Consider the following 12240-nt stretch of genomic DNA (forward strand, 5'->3'; position numbering starts at 1 on the left):
ACATTATTATTTATTGGCTCTCAATGAAGAACGCTTTGCTTTACTTAGCTTATTAACATTAGAATAGTACATCTGCTTGCAACAGATGTAATTGCTTTTCTCCTTAGTTAGTCCAAACAACAGGAAGGTCAAATCCTCTTGGACAACTGGAACAACAGAATTTGTTGATCTGCTGATACCAAGGCTCTATTCGAACCTTGGAGATGTATTCACGAGGGAAAAATAGCCCATTGACATGTTCAATTTGAACAAGGCTAACCAACGTTTCAACTATGTAATAGCGAAAACCAGAAAATAAAGTTGCAAGCATATAGACTCGCATAAAAACTAGTCCAATTTCATGGTTGTGAGTTTTTGACTTTTATGATCTCTCTGTTCTGCAAATTATGTATATAAATACAGTATACAACATACAGTATCAGTATTTTTTGTGATGTGGCTGGCCAGATCTGGCAACTGTTCCTCAAGTTGGACATTTGTGTGTTAACCTACCAATGTCAAACTACATGAAAGACTTTAAAACTCACAACTGTGAGGAAATGCTCCGGGTCTCACTGCCTTTCATCCCAACCTCTGGCCTCGGTCTCATCGTGGAAACAGGAAGTGATCCTCACGTCAAGGTCCTGAGCAGCAGGAGGTCTTTGAGAACGTTTGGAAACTATTTAGGTCAAATAAATCGAGATATTGTTTCAGCTGTGTCGGTCTGTGCTCAGGACTCCCTCTGAGCCTGAGGTGGAGGTCCTTCCATTTTTCCATTAGAGCATTGCTTCAGGTCCTGAAATGTCTCCTTTAAGGTCTTGGTGTTCGTTGTTAAGCCAATTTTGGTGGTTTTATCCGTGCCTGCGTGGGGTTTCTCCTGGTACACCAGTTTCCTCCCACATCCCCAGAACAGGCAATGTAGGCTGGTTAAACATTCTAAATTATCCACAGGTATGAGTGTTAGTGCAAATGGTTGTCTCTGCCCTGCGATTGGTTGGAAATCAATTGACGGTGTCCCCTGCCAACTGTCTATAGTTGACTTTGATAGGCTCTAGCACCCCTACAACCCTTGTGAGGATAAACGGTTAAAATATATTTTTATCCTGCGTTTGAGGCATTTTTACATATATATATATACATACACATATATACATATACATATAGATACATACACATACATATTCACACATATATACACATATGAACATATACACGTATACACACATATGTACATAAACATATATTCATATACATATAATGATATACATATGTATACGTATACATATGCATACACATATACATCTCTATCTCTAATGTATACGTGTATACATGAACAATAGTTTTTCATAAAACTGTTTTATTTGCAGGCCTTGCCAAACTATGAAAAGAAAGTGCGTCTTTAGTCCTGAAAATACGGTAAACATTTCCCTGATGCCTTTCCTCCTGGACCTCCTGTTGGCTTCTATCCTTGTGCACAAGGACATGCAGCTGCAGTCAGTCAGTCAGTTGTGAAATCCTGAGAGAAAGGAGAAAAAAAGGCCTAAAAACTCGAAGCAGAGTGTCTCTGGCAGCTCGACGGCTCATTTCACTCACACCCTTGCGCTTCAATTTGTCGGTAGATTTAATTATTGATACGTCCTCCGAGGAAACGGAAGAATGTCACGTTTAACGCCGCGCCGTACATTGCCGGCAAAATTATCCACGTCGGTTAGATGCATGCGCAGATAAGCCGGGTTAGGCACTTTTTTTTTCATCTTTGGATTTCAGCCTGATGATATTTACATTTTGAGCGAGAAAGTGGCAGTTGCCCTGTCAAATCAAATGTCGCCGCCTGACCTTTGAGAGGACGGCGCTGGCGCGCCTGCCAAGTTGGGAGGTGGCGGTGTGGGATGGGGTGGATTGGGGCGGGTGCAAAATTGACTTGTCATTTACGAGCGATTACGATGTGAGCGCGGATGTCGATCAGAATGGGGCGGAAGCTTCTCATTATGCTGGAGACGTTGTTCTGCGGGATCTAGATATTGACAGATTGCGCTCTACAAGTGATAATGATATTCATTATTACGCTGGGTAATATGGAAAAATGACTTTTCGGATGTCTCCTAGCTTCTAGCACAATCTCAATGGTACTTTTGGGCACGGATTTAACATTTTAGCGGCTCTTGATGGCCCTAGACGTCTAATCCATCAGGACTGGGAGAGGCCGACAGCCATTGTTCTCACAGTCAAAATGGATTGGACGTCTAGCACCGTCAATTGCGGCAAGTAAGTTAACTTTTTTAGGCCTAAAATAAACTGGTCCGGACCCTATGAGGTCTAGAGTCTGGAGTAAGGATCGACCGATATAGGTTTTTCAGGACCGCAACCAATTATTAGTAGTTAGAGGAGGCTGAAAAATGATCTTTGGACCCGGTATTCATTTGCAGTAAATGTGTCAGAAACTGTAAAATAAAAAAACAAAAATGATAATATTATTAATGCAAGCCTTGAATTACTTCCTATTTTAATGTAAAGAAATTAGCTAAATTTATTAAGAAGTGTATTCAGGATTCGTACAATTTTCGACGTATGTTATTGAATGTACAATACAAGGTTAAGGGGTTAAATTTGGTGCTAATTTGTCTCTCTAAATGGCTGCATGTTTATCACCTACAAACGGCACTGCAAATTGAACCCTAGCAGTCGCAACAACGTCAAAGCCCTCGACTTACCGAGCAGCTGGTTGTTTATGTTAAAGACGGAGCAAGTTGGCAGGAGAAAGAAGAGAAGCACGGCTGCATTTGAGCCCAAATAATCCCCTTTTTTTAATTGATTTCCTTCCCAAAAGGCAGATATCGATATATGTCAAATGTCCAAATATCGTATTTGAAAATTGGCCCGAGCAACTATCAGTCGATCACTACTCTGAAGGTTGTACAATAGACTACAGTTTAGGAGGAAGAAGAGGATGAGGAGGAGGAGGAGGAAGAGAATGTCCCCTGTGGAGCCAGACATTGAGTGGGAGGCAGCCGAGTGAAGCATCTCACGCTGGGCTCCTCTCCTCACCTCTGCACTACTACTTCCTGTCTTCAGGTGGGAGCGCCGCTGCCCGCCAGGGGATCGGAGAGACACGCTTTTTTTGCACCGCTTGGTCTCCTCCTACACCACGGCTGCTTTTAGGTTGGCGCTTTCCAAAAAGAAAGTCTCTTTAACAGACATTTGCAGTACCTCGACTCCTCCGACGTTGTGGCAAAAAAACATTGTGGATTTTTTCATAGAGAACTGAGTCGTAATAGATTACTGCAGGCTATCGATCGCCATACCTTAGCGCAGTGAGCGGCGTGGAAATCAATAACGATTCTTGCTATGACAGAAAGTAACAGTCCCTCGTTGGTTTGTTGTTTGTTTTTTAGTCGCTTGCTTAACCTGCCGCCCAGTCGATTGGTGACAGTCAAAATGGATTGGACTCCCATTGCCGTCAATAGCAGGGAATGACTTAACTGTATTTTGCTTGTTTGGAAACCAGTTTTCTTCCATCAGTTTTGTGGTAATTAAAACGAAATTTGGGATGCCGATTCCAAAATTGGACTGAGTTCAGTACCTCACAATTCACTTAAAATGGCTTTAAATGTTGATCAAGTTTTTAGAAATCGAACGTACACCTTTCTGCGGGCGTCGAAATTTCCCAGATTCATTTCTAAACTTGAAAATACCTTTTAGCTGAGGCCATAGGTCATGGCAAGGAAATTAGTGCTTCCATCATATCTTCATTTGAGCGCTCAGAAACTGTCAATCTGGTGGGTTGCTCCGCCCTCTTTCCAAAACAATCGGCTGCTCTTTACAGCCTAACAAAACGACGTCATGACATGTACACACACGGACATTTTTACACACACACAAAGAAGCGGTCGGATGCCTGTGCAGTGAATCACTGCTTGGGGCAATGCCATTTTTTCAGCTCTGTCTCCAAGGATCCCTGTCGGCTTAACCTGTCGACCTTCGCCGCAAATAGCCCCCCCTTCGCCATCCCCCCCAAAACACACACACACTAACAGTGCCTATTCCTATCCGGCCGGCTCGTCCTCTCGGCTCTGGAACAAATCCAAAGCCCTCGATGCCTTTTTTTCTCGCCTCCCTGCCAGCCAAAGCCTGAATGTGTGCAATCAGCAAAGCAATCTGGGAAATGAGCAGCCGGCCCGGAGGTCGCTCTGCACAAGAAATACGGCGACCTGTCTCGGATGCAATTAAAGACGTTTTGGTTTGTTTTGGCCTTCTCAACGTCAACCCAAATCTCAGACCATGGATTATTTTTTTTCAGTGACATTGACGGCCATAGATGTCCAGTTTAAGGAGATGGGATGTCCACACTGACAGCTAGTGTCCTAAATTATTACCTAGGGATACATATTTATAGTATAGTACCGTATAATGTAGTTTTCTTTTTCATTTTGTTGGTTGGAGCCCTTAACTCTTTCACCGCTAAGAACAAATATAGACACATATCCAAATCATTTTCAAAGGATGGCATTGACTAATCATGTTTCACTGTCATTGATGGAAATAGAAGTCAAATTCAGTTAACTGGATCCTTTGATTTCAGATGACAGCCAATAAATTCCTACTTAATTATAAATAAATACATTTTAAAACAACCCTAATCTTCTTCTTTTAGCTATGCCATAATTATTCCCAGAAGAGGCAAATCCATATATTAGGTTAGGTAGCAAGTTTGCTGGTTTCTGGGTTAGTTGGGTGGTTGGTTACTTAGTAGGTCAGTCATATGATCCTTAGTCTTGTTGTCATTAGGTAGTTATTAGTAACTCAGTTGGAAAATTAATCCACTGTTTCAATTCGTAAAATTTTCTTTGAGACCCAATAAAGCAATTCTTTATTTAATTTAGTGTGGTAACTAGTTGGTTACTGTGGAAGATATTTGTCCAAGTGCTTGATTGGTATGATATTGTTGTTTTTTGTTTTTGGGGGATAGCAGATTACTTAGTTAGTGGGTTTTTTTTGACTAGTTGTTTTTGCATCACTCAGTTTAGTCACAATCATTTTGTTGGTCATAGGCATGTAGTTAGTGAATTAGCGAGTCATTTTTATAACTCAAGTTATTAATCAGTGGGTTTTTTTTTAAATTCACAAGCTAGTTTGTCCGTGAGTTGTACTGTTGGTTATGTGGTGGTTTGGTTAGTCAGATGATTACTTTGCAAATGTAATTATAATTTAATTCATTTATTCATAATCCTTTATCCTGCAATTATGTGCTGTGGACCCCTTCATCTCTTACATTTGTATATAGTAATTAATATGATAATATAGGAAATGAACCAGTGTTGTATTTCTGCTTGTGCCATCGTGAAGTGAAACAAAGAAGAAAATAAGGCACTTTTGTCTTGAGGTGTAGCAATTGTGTGAAGGTAAGCAGAGCAGCTTGTAGTGCTCAGCGCTTTCTTTGTAGCTTGTATTGTCTGTTATGGACTCCTGTGTGCACACATGAATATTAAAGAGTGTGATTTCCTAGCCGCCGCACAATAAGGTTTATAATTGAGCGTGCGCTGTCCTCGGCGTGCCACATTCCACACAATTAAAGGCAACTCTGCTTCCCCCATCACCACATTTCACTTTTATTTGCTTCTTCTTCCAGCGCCACATTTTCATTGCATGCGCCCCAAGCCCCGGATGCGTGTTAGGGTTAATTTCCATCCATTAAGCAGGCCAACAAGCCGACCTGACAGCACATTATTCCCATTTTTACCAGCCGCCCGCCACACGCGTACAACAACACAGTATATACAGGCATTTGCATAAAACACAATCAATGGCAGAGGGAACAATGGCGGTTGGGTGTCAGGCTGCACTAATCATGCGCATGGAACCGCGCTGATAACGCCAACGTTACCAAACAATCCACATCAGACGTTATCGGTCACTGTGAGTCCCCACTCGTCATTGCCACTTGCAGTTGGACGCTGTAGTTTGTTTTTGGGTGTTTTTCATTCCATTTTTGAAGAAATACTTGACTGTTTATATTCATGGTCATTTTGGGTTACATCCTGTTGAATTGGAGTAGCTTTTTTGGTCATTTTGTATCTCTTATTGATTTTGGGGGCATTTCAGGTTGCTTGTTGGTGGTTTTATGGCAATTTGGGGTCTTTTTCTGTGTATATTTGGTTCCTTGTTAAGATTTGGGGGAATTTCTAGTTTCATTTCAATTCCTGTTGATATTAGAGAGTCATTGTCAACTCCTGTTGAGGTTGGGTCACTTCCTAGTGACTTTCTTGGTTCTTTTAATGACTTTGATAACTTTCTGATCATTTTGGGGCAAACATTTGTTGATTTTGAGGTTTTTCTAGATCACATAAATAACTTACTATTAATTTCAGTTCACTTGGTATTAATTTTTATGCATTTCTCAATATGATCCTCTTACAATAGAGCATCATGTTTGGTCACATCCCTTGGATTTGGCGGGCAATGAATTCCTTGCCATTTTCTGTTAATTTTGGGTAACTTTTCAACTTTGAATAACGTCCGTGTCACTTCACCCTCTGTGGGAACATCACACCCAATGATAACTTTGTTGAAGGATGCGGGATAGTTAATGGTGTGATAAGAGCAGAAGTCATTATGATGATGCCAGCTAATTAACCAATGCTTGATGTGGTGGGATTACATATCCCGTTTAGAGAAAGAGGAAAAGAGCGACCACAAGATGACAGTGCTGACGCCGTCACCTGACAAGTCTCTTAAGATCCAATTAAAAGTGTGTCGAAGTGCTGTTGAAAAAGAAATTGGAAGAAAGAAAAGTCAAAAGAAGGTTGTTTTTTTTCCACTTGAGCACAGCCCAACCCACAACCACACTATTGCAACCACCCCAGTGAAACGCTCCATCCTGCTGAGACTTTGGGGCCGACACATCTGCTTGATTTTTAATTAAAGCTAAGGACGAGTTTTCACACTAATTTTCCCATGCCACCGTTTGTCGTGAAAAATAGAAATACAAAAACATTAGAGTCCACCTGCTAATTTTTCAAGCTGGAGGCTGTGTGAAAGGGAAAGACAAGCTGTGGTTTCAAGTTAAGCACATATCATATATTCGTTGCACAAATCTTGAAGTGTATTCTCATTGGCTGCCATGGGTGGCGATTGGCGTCCAATCCATTTTGAGTGGGAGTCCTGGCTGCAATCGCAGTCAAGTTGGATTGGACACCTATAATTCTGCCCATGGCAGTGAAACATGATCACTCAATGCCAAGCACACTGGTTGAAATGGGTTCGATGTCTATTGAGCAGCGATGGGTCATAGGGAGATGGATGAGATTGACACGCTAATGCTAATCAGTCTTCCTCCTCTGACGGTCACGAGCTCTCTTTTTGCTCTGGTTTCCTAGGCGACCGAATGGGCACCTGACGACGAGACCAGGAGGTCCTGTCAGAGCAAAGGCAAGACAGAGGTAGGGTTCACACTTCCCTTCAGCACTTGTCTTTCTTCCTGCTAAATAAAACCAGAGCCAGGATTGAAATCTTAACCCTTGTTTTCACAACTAATCCAGTGTTCAACCCCTAATTCACACAACTCTAAACCAGGGATAGGGAACCTATGGCTCAGGAGCCACATGTGGCTCTTTTGATGGGTGCATCTGGCTCTTTGCTACCCTGTTACCTAAAATATGGAAACCACTGGTGACAGGGCATATATACTATGTATAGAGCTGCTTTAATCTTCTTTTTTTTTGCATTAGACTCCTCTGGAATGCATACTCTCATTGATTAGTAAATGCATAAGAATCTTGTCAAAAGTATTCCGTTTTTTCCACTTTAAAAGTGGTGAAATTACAAAAAATAAAATAAAAGGCACCCATTTACATGTATTTTGACTTTTAAATCTGGTGTATGGCTCTCAAGTTTCCAAAATCCTGAGCCATATATGAATTTTAATCCATTTTTTTTTTTATAACCCCGACCGATGCTGACAAGAATTCTTAACATGAAACAACCCTGGCATGAAAGCATCATTTTGACTTCAAAGCTGCCGCACAAAATGTTTGGAATTACAGGAGTCAACTTTCTCTGATGATCAACACAAGCACCCGCTTGTGTGATTTCATTTCAATTTGTAATAATTGCAAGCGCATTCACACACGCGCACACATACTAACACATGTTGGCTTCCAATCAATTCTCTTTGAAACTTGCCGCCTTGGCATCACGTCTTATCTTTTTTTTTATGCCGCAAAGGTTGAGCTAAACACCCCGGTCGGTTTACACATACACACAACAGGGGGATACTGTGTGTTTTTATTTTGTAATGTTGTGTGTACTTTTTCATGCAGATTGAATGTCAGAACTACATCCGAGTGCTGCTGGTGAACAAGACCCAAGTGGTGACCTGTGGGACCAATGCCTTCCAGCCTCTCTGCACAACCAGAGAGGTACCCGCAAATCATTTAGTTAGAATCAATTCAGAAATGTGTTGCTCCATTGTGTGCGATTCAAATTTAGATAAGAGTGAATGTGCGTTACCATATCAGTTGTATTCGAAAAATTGGCTCTTTTGCTAAAAAAAAATCATATTCCCACATGATTTCTTTCCGTATTCGAAATGTTCAAGCATTTTTACCTGAAGAAAAACAACATTTTTATTTTTTAGCAACGTAACACAGTAGTACAATCGCACTAACTAACGGGGGGAAAAAAACACCACACAAATATTTTCTTGCCTGGTCTTTTAGTGATGCTGGAAACATTTGCAGGTAGGAAACATGAGCAAAGTGTTGGAGCGCGTGAACGGCGTGGCCCGCTGCCCTTACGACCCCCGCCACAACTCCACGGCAGTGTTGACGGAGCGCGGCGAACTCTACGCCGCCACCGTCATCGACTTCTCTGGACGCGACCCTGTCATCTACCGCAGCCTGGGCGGGATGCCGCCTCTACGCACCGCGCAGTACAACTCCAAGTGGCTCAACGGTATGCTTGCTTCTTTGTTTCTTTGTTTGTTTGTTTCGTTTCTGCTGCCCGCCTAAGCTGGAGATGAAATGAGGGAAGGGATGGGGAGAAGAAAGCGGGGAAGCGTGAAACAAGAGATGTGCTGGGAAGTTTCTGGAAGGGCAGCGAGGGACAGCCTAGAAGCGAACATAGACTGACGATCAGTGAACAGTGTCATTAATCACATTGTTGTTTGAACGTGACTGCTCGAAGAATATTTGAAAAAGGTCCCAACAAGTTGTTATCAACATTTTACACTATAAAAAGTGTTTGTCACCTCATTGGCTGCATTTGACAGCGCAAGACGTCCAATCCAGCGTCGTCAATGAAACTACAGCAATTTAACGTTCAATCTTCCCACTTTAGGGAGCATTTACAAGTCGCTGTCAATTTTTAGTCGCATTATCTTCATTTTAGGACAATTAGGTGTCATTTTCTGTCAATTTTTAGTCACATTCCTGAGACAATTCCTGTTTAGTCAGCCAAAATCAACAAAGTGTCAGAAAATTAATTAACAGACTGTTTGCCATGGATGGCCTTAGATGTCCAATCAGTTGAATGAAGGAATGTTATGTTTGTCCACACATACGTACTCATTGGACCACACACTCCGTGACTTTACTACACACAAGCACACATCTGACCACACACACATATCTAATCTTATGCACCCATTTGACTGCACACTCGCAAGCGTGCATGCGTTAAGGTTGTCATTGTTGCAGAATTGCCTTTCTGCTGCATTGGAAGGTGAGAATGAAAATCTCATTTCCAGCGTTAAGCCGCCGCACAGGTTCAGAAAGACTGAGGGGGGTTGGGGAGGGGATCAAGGCAGGCGCTGGATCCAATCAATCGGTTTCCTGGCCAGGTTGTTCGTCAGCCAGGTGCTGACCAACTCTTTCACGTCACATTTCAGAAAGGCTCAAAGAACTAACGATATCAATGGTTGGAAATTGCATTCACGTTTCATCAAGTTTTCTTTTTAATTCAGCCTCCAAAGCCACTTTTACGTACAAACGTGACATTTGGTCGCCATTGGGTTCATTTTGAAAAGAAACCTAAGAAAGTGGAAGAATTCACGCCTGATAAAACACACAAAGTCACCCCGAGTGGTTTGAAAATCCTTTTTCACAGTTTTCCAAAAGTCCTTTTTAAGATGAAGTACTCCTTGATGTTGTTGTCGTCTTTTTTTTTTTTAAATTGGAAGCACGTACATTCGACAGATGGGTAATGCTAAATTTGAATTTTAAACATCGTGAGTGGGCGGAACAACTCTGTAAAAATTAATGACTCACTATAAAACGCAAAACCAATAACACAATGTTGTTTTTTAATTAGAGCCGCCAAGCCAGTTTCACTTTTCTACATGAAATTTGGTAAACATGGCTGTCGTGAGTAGACCTACAAAATAGTTTCAAAAAGCCATTCCCAATTTACTTAGGAAATTGGCTCAGCTTTGTTAGATTTCATTTTCCGTTAATATTAAGTCTGAATTTGATTGACATGTCCATCACGTAGACCAGAATCCATGGGCCAAAAACTTTAGGGGGAAGTCTGCCATTTTGCTCTAAAACATCAATTTTCAGCTCATTTTGTCCTTTCCAGGCATCCTTCAAAGACAAATTACCTGTAAAGATTTTGATCTGATTGCACCAAATCCCGCTCAGTCCGTAAACTTTCCCGAATCCGCATCCATCACTTCCAAAGACGGGTTCCCTCCCACTTTTCGGTTGTTTACGGCACCCCCCAGCCCCCAAACCACTCTCGCCTATCCCGCTTTATGGATGATGTCGTATTTGCGAAAATGAGGCTTCGTGGCTCCTCGCTGTTTACACGAGATGCCAGGTGGCGATATCGCTCATAACAAATGAAGCCGAACACAAAGGGATCTTTTCTGCGCTCATTATTTCTTCACACAGGCAGCTTTCCGCCCAAATGAGAAGTTGAAGTAAAATAGGAATACATATGACAAAGGGACTTGTAAGTTGTCTTTCTTTGAATGTCACCTGTGGCAAATAAGAGACAGAGTATGCAAATAAGTAGAGGAAACTAATTCCTTTGGGGATTAACATCCTCACAGGTTTGCAAATGTCATTTTAGCACAAAGAAAAATTGGGCTCACCTTTTGAGGACGCCGTGGGAATGTCATTTTTGGGAGTGCATTTTCAAAAGGAAAATATTCGGCACTAGAAGCACAAGCTTACTTTTAATTTTGGCTTTGACTTTTGCTACCAGACCTCCCAATTGGATTGGATTGGATAACTTTTATTCATCCCGTATTTGGGAAATGTCATTGTCATGGTAGCAAGAGGGTGAGAATGCAGATACAAGACATGATAGATAGGTAATAAGCAAGTTAATAAATAAGTAAATATATATGTAAATAAATATAGCAAAGAAAGAAATAACCGTGTTGCTGATAGGTCTAGGTATTTCATTGGACGTCTATTACGGTCAATGGAAGCTGATTTGAACCGAGTCGTTATGTGGATTTGCCACTGAAATTAATTATTATTATTATTTATCAACATCACATTATCTGTCCTCAGACTGGCAAACAATGCAGGCTGTCTCTCATAGTTGGCCGTGATAGGCTCTAGCGCCCTTGCGACCCTTCTGAGGATAAGCGGAATAGAAATGAGTACATATTTCTCGCCTCTGATTTCTTTTGTCACTTTTGTCAGTGGCAGACAAGACCACGCTACCTGAATGCATCACGTTTGGAGGACCCAAAGGAGAGAGGAAACGTTGAGAATCTCTTTCCGCTCCTTTTTGAGAACATTTTGTACTCCGGCGTCTTTTTTTGTCGCTGCATTTAAATGCCTTGCGACGTTTACTCATTGGCTACCATTGGCGGAGATAGACGTCTAATCCATTTGAACTCAGTAAATGACTACAGGTCTAGACTATAGAACAATTGCGCCTTAGGACACCTCTTGTAGTGTATTTCTTTTATAACCCAGCATGAACGCATCACAATTTTTTATAATCTGTTTTTTTATGACTATACACAAAGACCTCACTTTAGAAGTATGTTTTTTTATTTTTTATTATTACCTTAATTACTGCATCCCAACAACTTTTTTTAATGACCACGCATAAATGCTTCCCATTTTTTTATGACATGACCTTAATGCAAATGACTGCGCATGAATGCACTTTCTATAGTTTTTTAATTTTTTTTTTACCACCATCCCAAACTAGTCACATCTAGAATGTCTTTTACAACAGCCAAATGCACTGCATTTAGAGAATAACCTTTTTCACACTCACCTAAGCACTTTTATATAAAAA

General features: G+C 41.2%; 1 protein-coding gene across 3 annotated transcripts in view; it reads left to right on the forward strand.

Annotated features, from left to right (window-relative positions):
• sema5ba (sema domain, seven thrombospondin repeats (type 1 and type 1-like), transmembrane domain (TM) and short cytoplasmic domain, (semaphorin) 5Ba) overlaps positions 1-12240 on the forward strand; it is a 66329-nt gene that overhangs the window by 27534 nt on the left and 26555 nt on the right. For all 3 annotated transcript variants that reach the window (XM_077728131.1, XM_077728129.1, XM_077728130.1), the window contains exons 5-7: positions 7353-7415; positions 8295-8393; positions 8715-8928. In XM_077728131.1, coding sequence (XP_077584257.1) covers positions 7353-7415; positions 8295-8393; positions 8715-8928 — 376 coding nt within the window. The remainder of the gene's footprint in view (positions 1-7352; positions 7416-8294; positions 8394-8714; positions 8929-12240) is intronic.

Source organism: Stigmatopora nigra, chromosome 11 (assembly GCF_051989575.1).
Source record: "Stigmatopora nigra isolate UIUO_SnigA chromosome 11, RoL_Snig_1.1, whole genome shotgun sequence".
In the NCBI taxonomy this organism is placed as follows: Eukaryota; Metazoa; Chordata; class Actinopteri; order Syngnathiformes; family Syngnathidae; genus Stigmatopora; species Stigmatopora nigra.